Source organism: Schistocerca gregaria, chromosome 6 (genome assembly GCF_023897955.1).
Source record: "Schistocerca gregaria isolate iqSchGreg1 chromosome 6, iqSchGreg1.2, whole genome shotgun sequence".
In the NCBI taxonomy this organism is placed as follows: domain Eukaryota; kingdom Metazoa; phylum Arthropoda; class Insecta; order Orthoptera; family Acrididae; genus Schistocerca; species Schistocerca gregaria.
In genome coordinates this window covers 497452663-497476272 of record NC_064925.1, presented here as the reverse complement: position 1 = coordinate 497476272, position 23610 = coordinate 497452663, and the positions used below count along the sequence as shown (strand labels likewise).

General features: G+C 42.6%; 1 protein-coding gene across 1 annotated transcript in view; it reads left to right on the top strand.

The window, feature by feature from the left end:
- Positions 1–23610, top strand: part of LOC126279030 (calphotin) — a 151738-nt gene that overhangs the window by 33418 nt on the left and 94710 nt on the right. The window contains exon 3 of the mRNA XM_049979424.1: positions 16525–16917. Within this exon, the coding sequence (XP_049835381.1) occupies positions 16525–16917 (393 nt within the window). The remainder of the gene's footprint in view (positions 1–16524; positions 16918–23610) is intronic.

Here is a 23610-nt window from a genome sequence, read left to right as displayed (position 1 = left end):
CTCAGTTATTGTTGTGGTTTATTGGTATACCCCTTTTCATAAGGCTTTTTAGTCTGAAATGAGTAAAAATCCTCTCGCACAGACCTACCTAAACTTCTGCCTAAGAACATTGGCGGATGATGCAGTGCACGAGTCATTAAAAATCCTCTCGCACAGACCTATCTAAACTTCTGCCTAAGAATATTGGCGGATGATGCAGTGCACGAGTCAGTACGAACGCGGAAGCTGTATGCACGGGGAGCAGTTGTACATCCAAATAGTAGAGAAATCGCTGCAGTGGCCATGACCATTATTTTCATAGATGTAATGGCAGTCATTTGTGCTGTAGTCCCCTGTGATAACCGTGTGTTGGCAGCTTTCAGTGTAGAAACGGGTCGTGAAGTTGGAACCGTGTTTTTGGCGCGCAGCTAGGCCCGCAGTGGTGGCGTCTAGACAGAGCTCAGTACGAGTGTCTCCCAAGGCCGTGGCGAGGCCACATCCTTTTTGTCTGCGCGCGTCCACCGCCCTGTCGCCGAACACCTGCCGCCCTTCGTAGCCACTGTCGGCTCTTGTCGCAGCCGCAGGGCCGATGGCCCGACACGTGTAACAAGGCAATTTTCCTACATGGGCAATTTTCGCTTGCGTGGCCAGTTTGTCACGAAAGCACTCCCGGGTCACTCCATGCGTTCCAGGCGTCTGAAAGCGCTAGCGATCGCGATCCCATTTTACAATGGACGACTGGTTTCACCTCAAAAAAATTTAGCTGTGGCCATGACATGAATGTTCAGCCTTCATTAAGTTTTTCTTATCGGTGGTGGCAGAGGTCTGCATTCTGGAAACGGCTACCACGCAGTATTTTCACCTGAGGAAAGAGAAGAGTCACTGGGTGTCTTATCAAAAGAATAAAAAGCTGAGGCAGAATTTGATAGTCCAAAAAAGCAGCAAGGGCCACTGTCCCATGTAGATTAGCTATGGCGTTGTCGTGGACACACACACACACACACACACACACACACACACACACACACACACACACACACACACACACACACACACACACACCTCTCTGGGACAGCTTCCTGCGAGTCTGTCTTGAGTGATGTGTAACAGTTGAGTTTGTCCCTTTGGCAAGTATTACACTCTCAAATTTGTCCAATATCTTTGATGGTGTAATAGGGAACTTAGTCGAATGTCGTCCAATATTTGATCAAATCTAGGGCCTCGCTTTAGATTTGATCAAAGAAGTCGCTTGTCTTCTTTTCACTGCAATGTGACATGTTACCACATGGAGCACTAGCATCGCTGCATTCTATCGTCTGTAGTGTTTTAATAAACATTGCGCGTAAATTCAATTAGTGTGTGCTGACAACTACAAAATTAGAGATGTATGAAGCTGATGAGGCACTTTACAACGTGAGGCACGCTGAATACAAAAATAGATTACGAAGGTTGGAGACCTAACCTAACCCAAAGCAAGGAATCGGAGTGTTACAGTGAGCCCGTCTTCTGCAGAGGTAGCAGTCTTAAGTGAATATTGTGCTTTGTGATACGAGGATACACTTCACTGAGCACATACAGAAACGTATGATCATCCATTCTTAAGTAATTGATGTATGACTGGACGTCCTCCACTATAAGCTCACGTAACAAGTTTTGTTGAATGCTTTTATCGTGTCGTCGTAAAACCCATGGTTTAACCGGTTTTTTTTTCGCCCGCTTCTCTTCCGCATATTCACACAGTGCAATTGTTACATTCAACTGCTGCAGTTAATAACAAGTTATTGTCAGCCATCTTGAACTTTGACGAAAAATGAGTGTATTACCCCTTCTAGCGCTACGTCAAACATCTTTGTCAAATATATTTGACGGAATATTTTATCACCTCTTTAATAAAGAAATTTGATAGTGTAATACCGGCCTTACGAGCATATATTAGCATCGCATCATGACAGTCCAAAAACACCCACATAACCTCCAATGATATTTTGATCTTCGGCTTTCCTGGCAGCGATGAATTCCCATGTTAAGATTTTCTTGTGCTCATTTGCCTCGGTGTCATAGAAGTCGCGCACTACTCTACCACGGTGCTCAGGCGCTTGAAGGAAGTCATTTGGATTGGACTGACGCAGCTGCACGATTTCCGCTATTGTCTGTAAGATGGCCTTATTTGTACGGATATGAGCAGTCGGAGAAATGCAGCGGCGCGACCTTTCATATGTTCAAAATGACTTGTAAGATTTTGAAAACTGATCCATGACGACTCAATTTTTCCACTATCGTGAGCCGGCTCTAGAGCACTATCCTTAAGATTTCTGCTTCAGAGATATCCTGACACTTCACTTGGCGGACCACATTGAAAGCGCTGCACCACCTAACTATAACAATGGTCCATTGTTAGAGTACCAACAAGGCATGAATTGTTGCAGCATTGTTCTCTAACCCTTTGAGCACCAGTGGTTTCTGTCAAACCACATTTTTAAAGTACCGGTACCTTCCGTATTTAACTGTCAATGCTATTGCAAGGCAGATCCAGTGCTATACTACTGTTCTGGGATATACAGGGTGTTTCAAAAAGGACTGAACAACTTTGAAAATTAATATGAATTTATTAATAGTACCTACAGAAGTGATCGTAGTGTCAGTTTGTAAGGAAGTACATGAAGTTTTCTCGCGTAATTCGCTAGTGTCGAATCGCACCGTAAGGAGCGCTAGCAGCAGTGGCGTTAAAGATGGCTGCCGGCACTGGATCCTAGTGTGCTAGTTTTAGTTTGATGAATTGAAGTCGGCGACAACAGTTCATCGTAATTTCCGTACAAAGTATGCTAAAGGTCCTCCTAGTAGGACTATAATTTGAGTGGCATAATTGCTTTGTAGAATGAGGGTGCTTGGTAAGACATGGGAAATCATCAGGTCGTCCAAGGACATTTGACGACGTCCTTGAATTTTCTCTACAGCTCTACGAAATAGACCTGGCGTGCAACTCTCGAACTTCAAATCCCACATAAGATTGTTTGGCATGTGTTGAAGAACCGTTTGCATTTGAAACAGTACAGACTGACGATCGTACGAGAAATAAGACGAAAGTTTCAGAAGAAATTGACTTCTGATGAGCTGTGTGCAGGATAACAAACAAGTATCATACATCTTTAGTTTAAGGTAAAAAATGTGATTCGTTTCCCTACAAAATAACATTAAACTTAGCTCTAACTTCTTTCAAAAAAATTTATATGAATTTTTAAAGTTTTAAAATGCCTTTTGAATTACCCTGTATTGCTGATAGAAATTTATTAAATTTAAGCCTCATTTTTGCTTATGTAGGATTATAATTTGTTTAGGCATTAGTCAATAAGAGCTTAGAAATGTCGAATTGTCTAGGAAAATGGAAAATGTTGGGAGTGCTTCCCAAAGTGAAATAAAACTGTAAACAAACTGTTCAGTTTTTGCCAGTTTCTTTTTGCGTTAGTTGATTACTATAGGGGTAAGTCAATTTTGCGAAAATTAAGATTTTTATATGGTTGGACTCTATCGGAAAAAAAGCTATCCAACAAGACTCCACTTGAGTGGGCTGCAGTATGTTTCCGCTCCTCTGTGCGTGCTACGCTATTCTGACGGAGGATTTCAGTCTTTACCAGGACTGCGGACATGTAACAAACCTCAATTTTTCGAGTTGTCACCACCATACACAAATGCTCCACCGTCGGCACCGAAACTTGATTCGGCTGACCGTATTCTTCACCTTTTTTCGCGAAATAGTTCTCATTAACAGGTTGTCAATAACGCTGTGACCTGCAAGAGGTGTGTCGCAACCCAGTCACTGTGGTTCAGTGGTGAGACATTGGATTCGCGTTTGGAAATTCAGCGGTTCATAGCCCTGCTATGACGTGTACATTTACATTTTCTGTAAGTTACATAAATTGTGTAAAGGAATTATACGTTCCATTCATCTGAAAAAGCCCACTGTTTACATTTCTCACTTTTCAACAGTCTAAACTTGGGTCACCCTTAAACTTCCTTGCCCTAAGGCAAATTCGAAAATCCTACAGTACACAGCGCTGAGAGTCTACCTTTGATTACCAGCAGGTTCTCGAATGATCGAATGCAATCCTGTGTTAAGTGTTTGTAACATCCAAATAGCATTTACGCTTCATATTATCAATTTATGTAATGCAAGTTTAGAAATTACTAAATATCAAGGATTCGTCACGTGATGGAAAACGCTCTATTGCTTGAATAATTGAAACAAACAGCTGTATTAAAATAAATTGTGGTATATTTAAAACATGCTACCAGTTTAGACGCCAAGAAGTGTAATGTGCCATCAACGTACGAACCGCAACGAATAATTGAAGTACCAAATGTTCATATCCGGCTGTTATTATGCTCAATGGTTTACCAGAAACTCTGTTATTGGCTGAAGCTCCGCTGACCTCACAGACAAGGAATGACATTTCGTGAATGGAAGAATGAGCAGCATGATACGTGGGGCAAGACAAATTACCATGGTGAGGCTTCTCTGTTGTACCGGTGCTTAAATTCGCACGGACAGCGTAATAGAAAAAGCTACTGTACGTCTGCTCTCATCAGTGTGTTTTCCAGTCACGTGATTACACTGCTTACCATGCGAGCAACTCAGGTGGCTGTTAGTGATTTCGCAGTTTCGTACGCTTGCCCAGTTGCGTTCCGGCTGGCGGTAATACGTGAACTTTCCATTTTTATGTGACGTAGCTTCGTGGCCGATACTCTCAAGGTAAAAACATGCGTAACAGAAGAGGTGAAATCCATAGTCTCAACACTCTGGAATGCGAGTGACTTAATCTTACTCAGTCATACGCGCTTCGCGTAACCTGATGCCGAAGTGACTAAGGGCTATTTCTAGAATTGTCGTGGTTGCAAATGTTTAGCAGAAGAAATTTACATATTTGAAAACGTGAGGTAGTTTAGGAGACTTCCACTGTTTGGTGCAGTGGTTTAGTGAAGATTAACGGAAGTGTGAAAATTCAGAACCGATCCGCTTCCTTGTAAAAAGATAGAAATACGTAAAGACAATGAAAAAATGCCCTAGAAACTGAATCAGTAAAGTGTCCTAAATGTAAAGGAAATTTAGCAGGATGAACATTGTAACTGCATCAAATAAGAAAAACGTAGCGTTTTACGCGGTAGAGTTGAAAATTACTAATCGTTAAAGAATTTTTATATTGACAACTAGCTTGTTACTAGACTAGTATTTGAAGACAGGACACTAGTGGAGTTAAAATTGTCGAGATTTTTGCAGCCACGTGTTGACGTATTTGGCTGTCGACTTTAACTCTGTATTGTCGGCGGATGTTGGTGTATTTGTTTTGCTAACGGTTTGCAGGAACAGTGGCTATCATTGTCAAAGATTCAGCCGCCATCACCAGTGAAGGGTAGACCTTCGATAATGCCATAACTCGGGTGGGCAAAACGTCAAAATTATACAAACATTGGCTAGAGATTGATACGAAAGGCACATGACGTATGTCATGGGGCTTAGCCAACTTCAGCGGTGCAGTCAGTATATAGCTATTGCTCGTTTGGATACGAGACCTCCGACAACTAGAGTAAAATAAACTCAGTTCTTGGTACGATTATTAAATAAAACTGCAATGTAGGCGTAGATTAACCTAAATTCGGTTCCGTTCGGAAGCAAGCAGTGGCATACACTGTAATGTAGCGTGAGAACCAACTTGAAGGCTTTTTCTCCGGTTTTAAAGTTCTTCGAAACGTACTAGGATACAATAATTAAATGAAACAGAACTGGCAGGAAACACCGAAATCCTCTTTTTTTTCCGAGACCAGAGTACTGACGATTGTTTGTCAACGGCCATGTTCTTTAAAGCTAACATGTTAAAATCCCCATTCTTACTAATTACCATCTACAGCCATATTCTACAAAACATGGCAGAGTGGACGTCCCATTGTAACCGTTACCGATGATCATTCACGTATTGAGCAAGGGAAGAATGATTGCGTAAAAGCCTCTGAATGTTGGTATTAATCTAATCTTGCTTCGCGTCTCGTATGAGATGTGTAGGAGCTGCAGTATATATTCATAATTTAGTTGCTTCTAGAAACTAAGTAGGCATCCACGGGATAGTTTGCGTCCGCCAGTTCAGTTCTTTCAGCGCAAACCTGTGATCATTGGTGTTGTTCTATTGTCTCCCACTCTCTTAAACAATATTCTAAGATGGGTCGCAGAAGTGTTATGTAAGCAATCTACTTTGTAGACTGCTTTTCCCTAGTATTTCACTGATGAATGTCATCTGCTTTCCTGCGATTTAGTTTATATGATCGTTCCATTTCATATCGCTAAAATACTCGGGTAATAGTTAGCGTTACAATTGTGTCTCACTGATACTGTAATCATCGCAGATTGGGTTTTTCGATTTATGAAATTTACAATTTTACGTTTCCGAAGTTTTTTACAAAAAGCAAGTTGCCAATTTTTTGCTCCAATCTGAAATCTTTCCAGTGTCACTTATTTGTACATTAATTTCTCAAACATTGCTTCATTATAGCTAACTGAATCTGCGAAAAGTCTGAGGTTACTATTTTATGCAAGGGCGATTAATATAATACCCGCTGTTACTTTTGTAGCTGTCGATTGTGCGTCCAAGATAACACTGAATGTAGTCCCTACCAAAAAACCCTCACAAATTTCGCTTGATACCCTATGCGATTACACTTTCAGTAATAAATAATAAGCTTATGTGTAATGGTTTCCGGAAATAACATACTGCATCTGTCTTGAGAGAAGACATTCAGCATGTCAACTGAGAAAACGAGGGTTGGGTTTCGCACATTAAGATGTTTGCGGAATCCCTCTTGGCTAGTAGGGATGGCGTCATTTTGTTGAACCTCATTAACTTAGAGCTCACGTTCAAAGACTCTACAGCAAATGAACAAAATTGTCTAACTTCTGCGCCTCCTTCCGACTGATGTGCACAGTTTTTCGTGTCACAGAACGACCAGGTGCTTGAGTATTTCTCACGGGGTTTAGTTAGTGCTCGGCCCGTGTTAAAACTAGGCCGCCCTAGCGCACTCACTCAGATGGCACCGGACGCGCGCTATCTGGCGGGAACTTCCTCGGCTGGTGACGCTTCCTCGCTGATACGTCTTGCGGCGGTGGCCAGTCAGAAGCACCACCACCATCGAATGAGATCACCGCGAGGTTCTTCCTGCTTTCTTCCACAGTTCACTGAGCTATGAGGCGAGGCCTCGTGTTCCATATAAGTAGCGGCGACCTATCTGACAACCGTGGAAAATCGCCAATTCTCAGGTAGATTTCCTGGAAAAATTGAATTGTGAAAGATTCAGGAGAGTCTGAGACTAGATACTTTCATTGACAGAAAAAATCAGATTCGTATTTAGGCCCCCCTTACCTGCCTATAAACATGAGACCCTTACAGGATTACTTCGTCGTTCATCTGTTAAGACCCCTTTTCTCAGGAACGAGTGTAGGAATGAAGTCCAAATTTCTCATTCTGTCATCCATGCAGTCAAGATACAGCTATCAGTCACATATTTTGTAGTTCGCAACCCGGATCAAAACCTATATAAACTATCTGTAAACATGTTCATGTAGCCCTGACTTCGTTATTCACTTAAACGTAAATCTAGTGTCCTCCAGAAAATTTACACTCTTTAAACAACGAAAAGTATTACTTATGCGTTTATTTTAAATTTAATAATTGATAACACATGTTGTACAGCCTTCAGGTTAGCACATGGTTACTTTAAATGTTCAAAATGATTACCGTTGGCGGCTATATACAGAAGAGAACGACGAGCGGTCGACGCAACTACGGTAGTGTTACAGGGAGATCGCTGCGCATGACGCTGTAATCTAGTGGCGAAGTTCCTCCAGCGTGCTTGGCTTACGTCGGTAGACGATACCTTTCACAGTTACACCACAAGTCCATAAGTGTTAGATGTGGCGACTGCGGAAGGGACTCAATGGGCCCTCTTCGTCCAATCCAATGCCCCAGAAAATTGTCAGCAAGGAAAGCTCTCACGGCTAGGTGGTAGTATGGTGGCACGCCGTCCTGTTGGTAGAAGACCTCAACTCTATAAACAGCATGTATACCTGGCCAAATTGATGTACAGGTACATGTCAACAGTGACACTAGCATCAAATAAAAATGGCCCTACTAAGCCTCTGGATGATAGTCGACACCGCACATGAACCCCTGGTAGTATGACCGCTTTATCCACATAAACATGCGGACTTTCCGGGGCTCAGTACACTTATGCCGATTCACGGTTCCATAAAGTTTAAATTATGCCTTGTCACTCCACTACGTTCGTCACAAATGTTAGTTTGCTGATACCATTCGCAAAATTACATTGGGCGATCAGGATCGTTGTCATTAATAAAGTGCAGTAGTAGTGGAACGTAAACTTTCCACTTGGAAGCTTTTAGAATTCTTCGTACAATTGTACTAACCCCACTTCACGTCCACACTGTGTAGCAGACTTCTGTGGAGGATTAACAAACTTTTCCAACACGAGAGCCGACGAAGCAGGACTTGCAGCTGTACGCTGTTTTCCTGATCTTCCTTTGTGAATATCACACATCGTTCCTTGCAATTCAGACTAGTCAATGATCCGTTTGTTAGGCGCGTTGGCGGTTCCGTTTCAAACTCCCCGGCTCCTATGACGTTGCACTTCAACGGCACTATCAAACTTGAAAAATCACTTAACAATACATATTCGTTGCTCGAATGTCAAACATGCTCGAGCCATCTTGTTTTCTCAATAGCGAGATGAAATAACATGTTGAGCCAAAGAACATAAAACACACTCGTAAGTCAAATCGAACGACAATATCGATAATCTCGATTGAGCCTGATAAAAATTGTACACATTTTTCTGGCGGACTCTGTATAAAACAGGTAGTTTCCAAAAATCTCAGTTCTTGAAAGATTTACTTAAAATTTTTACGAAATACTCTAATGAAGTGAGACAGATGTACACTATTTTTAACCAATAGTGCACAGGTTTTATGTTGTAACGATCTGCGAGAAAGAAAATGCTATGCTGCGAAAATGTGCAGTTTAGTTTTTTCTTGCTGTCAGTTTTTAACTAAGAGCAGGGCATGTAACCTTTACATAAATTCCCAAATTTCCGAACAATATTTGTATACACAAGTGTACTTTCATCCTCGCAATCAGTTTTACAGAAGACTGATGGTTTCATGACTTAGAGGTTTATAGTTAAAATAATGTGGACATTCAATCGTTTGAAACTTCGTAAGGCTCGGGGGTTGGGGGGAAGCGGAGCGGGAGAACGTTGTAACATATATTTCTAATTCCTTCTCATTAGCAATTGCGTAGCACTGTAGAGTTCACTAGAAAAATTTAAGTCCATAGTTGAACACGCGTGTTTCGAAGATCAGTCTCGCATATTCATGCTCAGTTACTTTCTTTGCCTGGCGACGAGTAAAGGAGGATTTGATTTGTGGTACTTCGTTGCTATCAGCCTATGGATACCACTTTCCAGAAACAACAGTTCGAAGTGCTTTCCTGTGATTTTTTCGTAGATCTACATCCATACTCCGCAAGCCACCTGACGGTGTGTGGCGGAGGGTACCCTGAGTACCTCTATCGGTTCTCCCTTCTGTTCGTCTCGTATTGTTCGTGGAAAGGATTGTCGGTATGCTTCTGTGTGGTCTCTAATCTCTCCGATTATATCCTCATGGTCTCTTCGCGAGATATACATAGCAAGGAGCAATGTACTGCTTGGCTCTTCGGTGAAATGTTCTCGAAACTTTAACAAAAGCCCGTACCGAGCTACTGAGCGTCTCTCCTGCCTCTCGTACATAGTTACTGCTCAAGGGCAAACGATGTTAACGAAGAAATTTTAAAGTGTGCCGTTAGGTAAGACTGACTGTTGGTAAAACTGTAGTTTGTTCTAACTGGAAATAATGGCCAATAAGAGATCGTAGCAACTGAAGTGTAACTTGCCGTCGTGAAAATTAGAGAAATAATACGTGGCCTCACGTATCATAAAAACTGGGTCAGCGAAATTCGGTAACTGAAAGTGAAATAACCTGGAACTCTTCTATTAAAACAGCCACCACATTATTACAGTGTTACAGAAGTTTCATTCTCAACCATACCATATCTCCTAATGCGGCGTTGATGACACTTTGTTATATTAACGCTGTTGCTGCGCCTCGTACATACGTTCTACTTCATCTCAATGTGTAAAAGGTGATTCCTGTGCGCAGTGTAAATTTTAATGTTGATAACTTTATATAGACGGTCATACATAAGTAGCAATACCATCTCGAGTAAATACTGAGGCCGTGGTTTGGCGTATTCTGGTGTATAGGTGTCGCGTACAATTAAACGGCTGTAAAATGCCCTTCCGTCCCTCCTTCCTCTTTGAAGCTAGAAACGCCGCATAAAAATGTTTTCTGACATTGCTAGACTGCTTTTACGTGTCGCGAACTGAGATGTAGTTTAAATATTATCAATATAATCTGTTAGTCTGTCAATCCTAAGGTTCCTCTTTGTGCGTTCAGTAGGAAGCCTATTTTTCCAAAGAGACTGTTTTTTCGTAACCTTAAGAAAAGCGTTTGCTCTTGTTAAGACACTGTACTAAATTGCAGATTAGTCTCTAAATTTACATGCTAATCTGATGACAGATGGGTGATGTGAAGAGGAATTAGTCACGTAATTTGTCTTCCGAATGTAGTTTAGAGTGACGTGTTCCTTCGACCAATAATCGAAATGTTTTGCTTCGCTTGTGTTAGGTTCGCGAAACCAAAACCAGTTGTTTCGACAGCCGAAACGTGATTAACCTTTCAGTAAACTCTGAGCTAGTAAAATTTATGCAAGCACCAGGAAGTAATCATTGTGTACATCAGATGGAACTGGATTAAATTGCCGGGGTAAGGCGTGACCCACTTGCACCTTGACTGATAGTGTGAAACGGCGATTTGTTTGCGGGTGGAATTGCACGTGAAATGTAATATTTTTACTGTAATAGTTGTCAGGATTATCTATATCTACGTGCTTACTCTGCTATTCACAATAAAGTGCCTGGCAGAGGGGTCAATGAAAGTCCTTCCAGCTGTCCACCATTCCACTCTCGAACGGCGCGGGAAAATTAGCACTTACATTTTTCTGTGAGAGCCCTGATTTTTCTCATTTTATCGTGATCATTGCTCCCTTTGTGCGAACAGAATGCTTTCGCAATCGGAGGAGAAAACTGGTGATTGAAATTTCATTAAACGCCTTTTTTAATGATTGCCATTCCAATTCACGTATCATATCTGTGGCACTATCTCGCCCATTTCGCGATTGTACAAAACGAGCTGACCTCCTTTGAACTTTTTCGATGCCGTCGGCCAGTTCCACCTGATGTGGATCCCACACCACAGAGCAATACTTCAGAATAGGGCGGACAAGCGTGGTGTAAGCAGTTTCTTTACTAGACCTGTTGCACCTTTTAAGTGTTCTACCAATGAATCGCATTCTTTGGTTGGCCCTAGCCTCAATATTATCTATGTGATCGTTCAGATTTAGGTTATTTGTAATTGTAATCCCTAAGTATTTAGTTGAATTTACAGCCTTCAGATTTGTGACTTACCGCTTAATAGAAATTTAGCGGATTTCTTTTAGTACTCAGGTGAATAACTTCACACTTTACCTTATTCAGGGTCAATTGCCACTTTTAGCACCATACAGATCTTATCTAAATCATTTTTCAAGTCATTTTGATCATCTGATGACTTTACAAGACGGTAAATGACAGCATCATCTGCAAACAGTCTGAGACGGCTACTGAGATTCTCTTATGTCGTTAATATAGATCAGGAACAAAAGAGGGCATGAAACACTTCATTTGGGAACGCAGGATATTATTTCTGTTTTACTCGTTGACTTTCCGTCTATTAGTACGAACGGTTACATTTCTGACAGGAAATCACCAATCCAATAGCACAACTGAGGCAGTATTCCATAGGTACGCAGTTGGTTAGAAGACGCTTGTGAGGAAATACATACCAGATGTAGAAACTGTTAAGAAGGCAGCAACACCAGTGCTTCAAAAAGTACCCAAAGTACGAAAAACATGGTCCAAGAAAAATATGCCGCAAGAACCTGCCAAAAACACTGAATAAGCCACATGACTGTCACACGAACCTTAAACATACCATTAGAATGATAGTAAGCCGCATAGAGGGATGTGTGTAAACTTATTTATTGCTCTCCATCCGTGATTGAACGCTGTAGTGATCTCGCCATCGACTGGTCGTTAGAGCGTAATTTTCCCTCCTTCAGTGAAACTGTAACAATTTGTAATGAAACGGTAAATATCTTCTGCCCAGAAATAGTAATTTTTATACGGTATACTTCGAAGGAAAAGACATCACTGCAATATGAGTGCCTTTAAAAATCAATTCGTAAACTTGTGATGTGCGAGGGGGGGGGGGGGGGGGGAGAGGGGGAGGGAGTGTTGATATACATGACTTTTTTGGTTAGTTACTAAACTTTAAACACCCCCTCTGAGCAATTATCACCTGCGGAATGTTTTGACCCAGGAGCCACAATTTGTATGTCACTCAGCGTCCTGCACGTGTACGCTTAACTTCTTCCGTCAGAATATTCGTAGCAGCTCTGATTTAGCCTTCCTGTCATTGTGCGTTAATCTTGACGTGCCTTTCGTAATGTATCAGGTCGTGGAAATTGTAGAAAGTTTCTTGGGCTTCTATTGGAAAGCGGCAGTTTAGACGTCTTTCTGGGGCCGAATCGGACACGCTTGTTGGTGTTGCCTCATGAGGCGACGGCAGCGACACGGCGTGCATCAGCTGTTGTGCAGAGAGCGCGACCTGCCCTGAGTCACTGCCAGCCAGCCAGCGGCCGCCGTGAGTCAGGTCGCAGGAACACGTGACTCACCCATCCAGCGGCTGTCTGCTGTATCGTCCTACACACGGCTCCTCACTTACCACTGGCTGAATGGCCGACCCGAGACCGGAACCGCTGTCTATTCACAGCTCGTACGCGAGCCTTTACGGATGTGCTCGTTTGGAAATTGCCTAATTGTATCGATTTGTGCCCCTAGACTTAATGAAATTATACGAAGTTTGGCATGCTGCTTTAACGCTTTGAAGGGCAGCCAAAACTGTAACTAACCACATACGTAAACGGTTTCAATGGGCGGTGGTCACTGTGGCTGACCACATATTTTCTCCCTTTTCCGCTCAGGGGCCAGTACTCTCTCTGCCCACCACGTAAGTTGCCTAAAATGCCACTAGATGGCAGTGCAGGTCTTCTGTGCGAATTTTTGACGCGTATTCAGAACAATAGTTCATACATAATTGTTAGCACTGTTCTTGGAAGCGGCGTGCAGTGTTCTCTGTAGCTCTTCTTTATACGACTATTTTTGGTAATTGCTTATATTTGTGTTGATCACACAAGTCTACGTGTAATGTAACTTTAAATTGAAATAGAATTTTCCATGTTTTACAAATTTCCGTGTGGTTAGTGCTGTTAACCACCGCCCTTCTGCTCCACCCAATGTATTTTCTTCGTCTCCATCGAATATGTCTAGCCGAAAAGGAATAACTGAGGACGAATGTTACCGAATTTTATTTGAAGAAATATCTTCTAGTGATAGCAGTGTTGACCGTGATGGAAATGACCCCACATTCACGACAAACTGTGAGAGTTCTAGTCTTGGGTGCAGTCGTGTGGTTCTAAATTTAACCAGTTGTCTTCATGGAAAGAATCATTATTTTCATGGACAATTATTTTACATCATATGATCTGTTCAAGGACCTAAAATCCAATGTTGTGTAAGCTTGTGGAACAATAAATTCCAGAAGGAAAAACATACCAATAGTCAAGGAGGAAAAGGAACTGGAAAGAGGGAATTCGATTACAAAATAAGCAATGATGGCATAATAATCTATAGATGGAAAGATAACAGGGCAGTCAACTTGATTTAAACATGTCATTCACCATCAGATGTGTCCACAGTAACTTGAAAAATGAAATATGGAACAATAACCAATATCACTTGTCCAATTGTATGGAAAGACTAAAATTCCAGTACGAACTATGTGGACAATTTTGATCGACTAAAGGACTATGCTATTGGCAGAAAAAGCAAGAAATGGTGGATGAGATTGTTTCTTCAGTTTTTAGACTGCAGTGTAACAAATGTGTTAATTATGCACGAAGAAATCGAAATGGAGCAGTTCTCCAACAGATTTTCCTCGAGAGGTGTACAAAATCTTGGCTCCAAAATATTCAGTTTCAGCTAATTTTGCTTCTGCATCCCAAAGTAGTATAGCAACCCAGATCAAATCACACAAACCATACTTAGACGAAAGTATTCGCCACAAAAGCAGTAAACAACCTATTCACTCATCTAGAAGATGCGCAGCTTGCAGTTCAAAGAAAAATACAGTGTGAACAGTGTGAATGTGTTCAGTGTGCAAAGTACCTTTGTATCTGAGAGCAGGCAAATCCTGTTTCAAGAGATACCAAGAAAATTAAAAACTAGTTATTTCAAAGTTAAACCAACAAATATCGAATTTGTATACTGTAATGGGGTGGTAGTTACCTGTAGTGACCACATTTAATGTTAATATTTGTTGCTGAAGTGAATTTGTACAAACTCATGTATGAAACATGTCAAAACAATAAAACAAATGCGTTACAAGTAAAAGAAATTTGAAATTTGCAAATTTTTCTTGCCCCTCTAGGGTAAATTTTAGTCGTATTTACCTGAGTTAAGGCAACACGACCATTGCGTAAATTTTTCAGTTGTGTATGTATTAAATTGGTTCCTACTGGACCGCATGATGTTAAAGGGGTGTTTTCATAGTTCTTTTGCTTTCGCGTTTCTTTCCGCTCACATTACTTCGCGCTCACATTACTTCACTCTTGCTCGGTGAGCGCTTGTCTGTTCATCAGACTTAGTTGCTTCAGCCTTGTTTCCTATCAGGCCAACTGTCCAACCGTCATTTTCTGCCAATTTTCATGACTTCTGTATCAAGCTGTCGTTCGCTCTTCCTTCAGGCCTTCTTTCACTGTGCCGATCCAACATTTTCAATTTCAGCTTCACAGTGTTTCCACAACAGGTCTATGCAACGTGCCTCTATAAGAAATAGACGCCAATGGTTTCAGTTCTGAAATACAGAATTACTAAAAGAATCCCTCAGCAGTGATATTAACATGGTTGCTGAGGTATTCTTGCAGTAATTGTTTTCCTGTGACGTCTATTTGAACTGGGGTATGACTGCCAGTATTCTAAGAAAATTTGTCAGGTGTTTGTACAATTTCACTGGATAATTTTTTGTTTAGCTTGAAAGGAGTATCGGATGTTTTTAACTAATTTTCTTGTCCCATACATGCTGTGTGAGGGTTAATAATCTAAACCTGCAGATGACTAATGGGACAAACAACTGATGGTTAAAATGCATTTTGTTGCATTTCCTAAAATATTTACCACTTCCGTTTAGGTCGCAGTAGTAGGCGCTGGACTCGATGGAGATTATGCTTAAGCGATTACGAAACTCAGTTATTGGGGGACAAAAATCTGTTTGCTTCGGAAGCTGTGGATCATAAGTTTTAGAATATTGTGGAATATATCCTCCAGCCCTGCACATCTGAAATTAGTGTATGCTCTAGTGGTCCAAGTGGGTTTTCGGTTCTCGGCGCTCATTTAGTTGTTGAAATAATTGTTTAAGGTGGTGTAATTGCGATAATTCTTTATCCCTCCATTTAAAAATTGGTCATGGGATCGAGCTGGGGTTAAGTGACACTTGTTACACAAGGTATACTTACCACGATAAATCAGATTCGGGCTTCGTTTGCAAAGCAGAAGGTACAAAAAAGTGTTTAGAAAACCGTTTTGTTAAACTAGCATAGACGTTCATATGCTCTTTACGAACGTAAGTTTACTTTTCTAAGTACGACACGTGAGATGTGTTTTAAGCGACTAAGGTGCGCTTGATGTGACGGTTCGACGTCTTAGTTCTGTAACAAAATATTGGGTTTTTCTTAAATTGGTCTTAAACATGATTTTCAGGGTTTGTACCGCGATCGATAAAATTGGACCCCTTACAGTATCATTCTGTCCGCCTGTTAGGACGCTTTTATATGAGAAACGGTTAGAGCTATGAAGTTGAAATTTGTCAAATATTGAGGTCTGCTGTCCCTTTATAGTGTAAAACAAATTTAAGCGTCTTGAGTCACTTAAAGCAAAAGGTAGGGTCATTTCTCTCACATTTTCAAACTCGTATCAGAACATACAGATGAGCTGCCTGCACACAATTTTGTACGGAAACCTGAGCAGTTCGTCAGCTTCTTTATCACGATGACTTGTAAATAGATACCAGTGAACTACTGAGTCCATGTATGTGATACAGTTAAGACTGGAAAAAAATCAGGCCATGCGGCAGGAGACATCAGAAGATGCAGTATTTTGTTGTAATATGTATTTTCAAGTTACTAACACGCTGCGCCCAGTTCTGTATGTGTAGCTACAGGGTGTGTCGTGTCTGTGCAGGATGGCGAGGTGATGGTGAACGGGTCGGAGGCCGTGGTAGACGAGGATGGCGACGCTGCGCCCCAGGCGCCGGCCGCACTCAAAGCCGAACCCGCAGCAGCCGACGGGGAGGAGAACTCCGTGTCGGCCGCGGAGCCAGAAGCGAACGTGAACGGCACGGACGCCAAGGAGGCGGCGGCGGACGCTGATGGCAAGGAGGGAGCCGACGCGGCCGCCTCCCCGGCGGAGGACAAACCGAAGGGCAAGAAGGAAAAGGGCAAGAAGGACAAGAAGGAGAAGGAGAAGGAAAAGGACAAGGGCAAGGATAAGAGCAAGCCGGTGGCCAGGAAGTTCTCGCTGAGGAACCTGCTCAGGGGCAAGCAGGACGCCGCAGAGCCACCCAAGGAGAACTCGGTGAGTACGCCCTTCCGGGAATGTTGAACCTACCACTAACATCTCTGACAAAAACCCCATAGAACTGGAAATACGCGTGAACCTGTCATGGCATCTTCGTTGGTTTTCGCCAACTCTTGCACAAGCTATGACAGCTAAACTGTGTGTTGGGGGGGGGGGGGGGGGTGATACTCAGACGTGTCAACTTTTCGTGTAATAAAATTTTCCGTTTCTATAACTAAATTTCCGCTAGAACGACGAGCAAGTCGTCTGGTCAAACAAATGTTAATGTAACTCCTAATCCAGTGGAGGAGTTACATTAACATTTTTTGGACCAGACGACGTGCTCGTTCTAGCGGAAATTTATAGAAACGGAAAAATGTATGACACGAAAAGTTGACACGTCTGTTTCATCTCCCCCTCCCCCCTAGACACACAGCTAAACTGATCCTGAGACGTAGCCCACTTTTTAGTTTGTAGGTGATTTGGTAAGAGAACGGCAGTGGAAGGTCGTAGAATCATGCATGGTTACCGAATGGAACCAATGTGCAACTAGCGATAATTGAAAAGTCGCGGTTTCCCCAACTTTCGTAACAAAGAATTACGAAAACGCTTTTACAGGTCCTAACCAACCACGTCTGTGGCATTTCGTCAGTACCAAATGAACGCTGTACAAGCGACTGTCCAAGAGTAAATATGTCAGAATCTCTTATTGTTCGTGCGTGACTGCCCTTCTTTAAACGAGCTGAACTGTCGGTGGTGTAATTTCAAATTGTTGCCAAATAACCTTCATCGTGTAATCAGCAAGGCTGTCTGCTACGACTGGACGACTGTGCGTAAACCCACATAGAATAACAAAGTTTGTTAGCAGGCCTACAACCGTCTGCGAAGGTAAAAGTAACGCTGAAAAATTCTTCACTCTAATTATATTTCTTAAAGCTGTCGTATTATGTAATGCTCTGGTTCCTTTAAATGACTTTATTGGGCTCTTTCCGTGTGTGTGTGTGTGTGTGTGTGTGTGTGTGTGTGTGTGTGTGTGCGTGACTATCGGACTTTGACTGTGATTAGCAGAGTTTGTGCTAATTTTGACAATTAATTGCGGAGAAGATACCCTCTCAGTTATCACAGAAGTTCACGGTCATTTCAGATGACCTAAAAATGTGCGGATTTGAACTTATGAATTATGCTGATTCTAGAGCACGGTAGTGGGAAAGCTCTATGAAATCTAAAACATCGCTTCTCCTGGTGGACCTTACGTATTCAGTACGGTGTTAGTGTTTGCCCTTAGACTATTTAGAGCATCTGAAGCATTAAAATCGCCATGTTAAACGTTTTTTATTAAGTGTTTCGAAGCTTTGCTGACTGACGGGGGTGTGTCCGTAGGTGTTACATACGCAGACTTTAAACATTAGTCAGCACTTTTCGTCCGTGGTAATGAACATATTCTACCGTTTGCTATTGGTTGAAGGGAGTTAGCGGATATGTCTGTAGACATTGACAAACACGATCTTTGTTCGTTGTTGACATTCTGCGCAGACCCTCGTTAGTTAAAGTGCCGCCCTTACCTGACGTTTTTGCGCAAGTTAAATATACACTGACAGGCACGAAAAACTGAATACTTAAATTGCTTGCAAAAACTGAAATTTATTTTAAAAATTTACGCTTTTATCACTAATCAGTATCTTACGATGGAATATTGTGGTACGGTCGCATTTAAGTGTCCAGCAATGAAAAAGAGAGTACAAACAAATTTAACAAAATAAACCAGACGGACACTTCAGTTCTTCCGTGGCGGCGGTGTGACGGTTGCGGAGAAATTGAAGTTCTAATAAGCGTTCATCTCTCCGATATTGCTCTTGTCAGGCATGTTCCTGGTCTCCTTGCAAAGGCTAAAGTTTCCCTGTACCTACTTACCTACCTAGCTAGGCTTGTGGAAATGTGGCAGGTCCAATCCTCAAAACTTGGGCAACGTAATCCATGCTGCGGCCATTTTCCACCACAACAGCTTCCGCAGCTTGTCAGGGCTTAACGGCATGTTCACTCCACAAAGCTGATTACGACAGTCACAGAAAGATCCTGCAAACACGTCTGAAAGCGGACAGTTCAGAGTATAATAATACGAGCTACAAGAGTGGCAAAGCATTATTCGCTCACATTCAGTGATGTTTTCAAGGTTGCGCGAGAAACAATTAAGGCTAGTACAATAAACAATCAACACTTCATTTTCTCGCAAGGCAACAGCAGTAAAATACGTTTAGAAAACTTGGAAGTGCTCCACTTTGATTAGATAATTACACATCATTTGTTGCGTTTGTCGTGCCGGTCAGTGTATTTGTGTGGTCGCGACCTTGAGACATGAGAGTGAATGTGGATAGACGGTCGGAGGCACTCAGTGGTCCGTGGTGGAGCGTGCCGGCGTCTGGTTGCCAGGAAACGTGATAGGCGGCCAGAAACTTTGCCCTCGGCGTCTCGCTAACGGCGCCCGGCTCGCGCCGCCGAAAGTACGGCTCTTCCGGCCGCCTTGGGTTTATCTGTGACAAACAAAGCTATCGCTGGCAGCGCGCTGACCGCGCCGCCTCGCGTCCCGCGGCGACCCCTGGCGTCCGTCTGCCCGGGACGGCCACCGCCAGTCCGCTGCTACTCGCGCGTGCTCCTGTTCCTTGTAAATCTGGCAGCGAGCCAGTTGGTGCAGTGAAACGCGTGTTCTCGAGTTCTGGCGTTGACATTACTGTGTGGCGCGGTTGCTTCGAATCTACTGAAAGGTTGCTTCGAATCTACTGAAAGGTTGCTTCGAATCTACTGAAAGGTTGCTTCGAATCTACTGAAAGGTTGCTTCGAATCTACTGAAAGGTTGCTTCGAATCTACTGAAAGGTTGCTTCGAATCTACTGAAAGGTTGCTTCGAATCTACTGAAAGGTTGCTTCGAATCTACTGAAAGGTTGCTTCGAATCTACTGAAAGGTTGCTTCGAATCTACTGAAAGGTTGCTTCGAATCTACTGAAAGGTTGCTTCGAATCTACTGAAAGGTTGCTTCGAATCTACTGAAAGGTTGCTTCGAATCTACTGAAAGGTTGCTTCGAATCTACTGAAAGGTTGCTTCGAATCTACTGAAAGGTTGCTTCGAATCTACTGAAAGGTTGCTTCGAATCTACTGAAAGGTTGCTTCGAATCTACTGAAAGGTTGCTTCGAATCTACTGAAAGGTTGCTTCGAATCTACTGAAAGGTTGCTTCGAATCTACTGAAAGGTTGCTTCGAATCTACTGAAAGGTTGCTTCGAATCTACTGAAAGGTTGCTTCGAATCTACTGAAAGGTTGCTTCGAATCTACTGAAAGGTTGCTTCGAATCTACTGAAAGGTTGCTTCGAATCTACTGAAAGGTTGCTTCGAATCTACTGAAAGGTTGCTTCGAATCTACTGAAAGGTTGCTTCGAATCTACTGAAAGGTTGCTTCGAATCTACTGAAAGGTTGCTTCGAATCTACTGAAAGGTTGCTTCGAATCTACTGAAAGGTTGCTTCGAATCTACTGAAAGGTTGCTTCGAATCTACTGAAAGGTTGCTTCGAATCTACTGAAAGGTTGCTTCGAATCTACTGAAAGGTTGCTTCGAATCTACTAAGAGTAATGTACTTCAGTTAGTCAGCTACCTCCAATGAGGGCAGTGGAACCGTATTAGAGAGAAGAAAGGCTCGAACCCTTCTGACATACGCCATTTTAAATTTTTCTTGATTCATCTCTATCGAACACTGTCGGTTTTGTCAGTATGACTGCTGACACATTCTCCCAGCCCAGCCAGTGATAGCTGCACTGAGGACGTATTTCTTTAATGATGTGCGTTTCGTCGAGGCGTTAATGTGTACTCTCATAGGAATGCGTGTTATGACGGTGCATCTCATTTGATGGGCTGTTCCTGATCTCCGAGAACCTAGTCAAAATACACTGAAGAGCCAAACTGCACACCTGGCCAATGTCTTGTAGGACCCCCACAAGCACGCAGAAGTATCGCGACACGACGAGGCTTGGACTCGACTAATGGCTCAAGTAGATCTCGTGGGAACTAACACCACTAATCCTGCAGGGCTGTCCATAAATCTGTAAGAGGTGATCTATTCTGAACAATACAGTACGTTGCAAGGAATCCCAGATATGCTAAATAACCTTCATGTCTGGGGAGTTTGTTGGCCAGCGGACGTGTTTAATCTCCGAGGGGTTTTCCTGGAGCCACTCTGTAGCAGTTCTGGACTTGTGGGGTGTCGCATTGTCCTGGTAGAATTGCCGAGGCAATGCACAATGCACAATGGACATGAATGGATGCAGATAAGACAGAACGCTTACGTGCGTGTTACCTGTACGTCTTTCTAGACGTATCAGGGGTCCCATTTCATTCCTACTGCACATGCTCCACACCATTACGAAGCCTCTGCCAGCTTGTACAATCTCCTGCTGACATGAAGGGTCCATGGATTCATGAGGTTGGTCTCCATACCTGTACACGTTCATCCGCTCGATAAAATTTGAAACGATACTCGTCCGAGGAGATGACGCGTTTCCAGTCAGCAACAGTCCAATTTCGGTGTTCACGGGACCAGGCGATGCGTAAAGCTTTTTTGCCGTGCAGTCATCAATGCTAAAAGAGTGGCCCGTCGACTCCCGAAAGCCCATGCCGATGTTTCTTTAAATAGTTCGCACGCTGATACTTAATGACCCAGCATTGAAATCTGCAGCAATTTGCGGAAGGGCTGCACTTCTGTCACACTGAACAATTCTCTTCAGTCGTCGTTGGTCTTGTTCTTGCAGGATCTCTTTCGGCCGCAGCGAAGTCGCACATGTTTTGCCAGATATCTGATATGCTCGTACAGGAAAGTCCCCCACTTCGTCGCTACGCCGTAGATACTGTCCCATCGCTCGTGCGCCGTCTATAACACCACATTCAAACTCTCTTAAATATTCCTAACCTGCCGGTGTAGCAGCAGTAACCGATCTAACTGCTCCAGGCACTTCTCATATATAGGCGTTGCCGAGCGCAGCGCCGTATTCTGCCTGTTTACATCTGTATTTGAATACGCATGTCCATTCCCTCTTTTTGCGCTTCAGTGTATACTGAAAATGTCATGTTGCCGTACTGTGTATAAAATAGACAAAAGTAACCTTTGTGAAAAGGGTTAATGAGTTACAGAAATGTTTGATGCAGCACTGAATAAGTAAATTTTAAAATTTTAACCCGTTTAAAAATGTTAATTACCTAAGTTGCTGGAAGATGGTATGCGCGAATGATAAATACCGTCATCATGAAGTCGACGTATAACGGTGCAGTGTTGCGTAAGGTTTCAGGAATCCATATCGGCTACAATTCACACAAAATTCAGAACTAATCTCGCAAGCAGCCACCACCTCAACGACAAACTTTTACCAATTTCACCGAAACTGGCTGCATCACACAACTCCGTGTGAGGAAGGTCCAACAGTCATTGACGCAGCAGTTGAAAAAGTTCTGCAGTCTTAAATTCGTAGTCCGGGTAAATAAACAAGACGTGCCAGCTCAATGAATACGCCTAGTGTTAGTGTGGACTGCATTAGGAAACGCCTGTCATTCGAACCATTGAAACTCGAACTGTCTCAAACTTTAAGAGAATGAGACATTAAAACGAGCTGACGTTTGTGTAGAAGTGTTTAAGAAAATGCAGACTGAAGATGGATTGTAGTGTTAAGTGACAAACCTACTTTCCATACCTTGGTAAAGTGAGCCGGCATAATGTTCGGATGAAAGATGAGTAGAAACATAATAGAACATGTAGCGGACTCGCCTAGGGTTGTAAGTAGTAAAGAGATGTACTGTCCATTTTCTTGCATATCGTACCTGGACATGCTTGAACATTAGATAATGACCTAATTACAGATAAATACGGGAACAGAATTTTTCAGCGCCACCACACTTACCATTGTGAAGTTGTCGCGTCTTGGGAGGAATGTGCCGATTTGGATTGGACTTTGTAAAAGTGTCGTGGCCACGACGATTTGCGGAATTAGCCCCCATAGACCTCTGTGTACTGGGGTTGCGTTAAAGGTTGAGCGTTTGTTCCTCGGCTTCCCGGAAGGGTCGACGAGCTGTCACAACGGATAACACAAGCAGTTACCGCCTTGCGTAAAGACTGTCTTCATAGGATTTGGCAGGAAACTTGTTAGAGATGACATTAATCATGTTACGAAAGGCAGTCACATCGAACATTCCTAAATAAAACTTGAACAAATTATCATTATTCCATTCTGATCTTAGACTGGTTGAAGATATACTGCATTCAGTGATGTATCATAAGTTTCCGAAAGTTATTTACCTTTCCACAATTCAGTTACTTTTGTATAATTTATAAACAGCCTGTAAATATACCGGATATTTCAGATACATGTTTGTAACCTACAAAATAGCAAGTAAAATGAAAATTTTAGGTAAGTAAACATGTAGCACTTGCAGAATGAAATTTTCACTCTGCAGCGGTATGTGCGCGCTGGTATGAAACTTATTGGCAGATTACTACTTCGTGGGGTAGTTAGTTCTGCAAGGTAGGAGACGATGCACTTGCGGAAGTAAAGCTTAGAGGACGGGTCGTGAGTCGTGCTTGTGTAGCTCAGTTGGTAGAGCACTTGCCTGCAGAAGACAAAGGTAACGAGTTCGAGTCTCGGTCCGGCACAGTTTTAATCTGCCAGGAAGTTTCGTATGT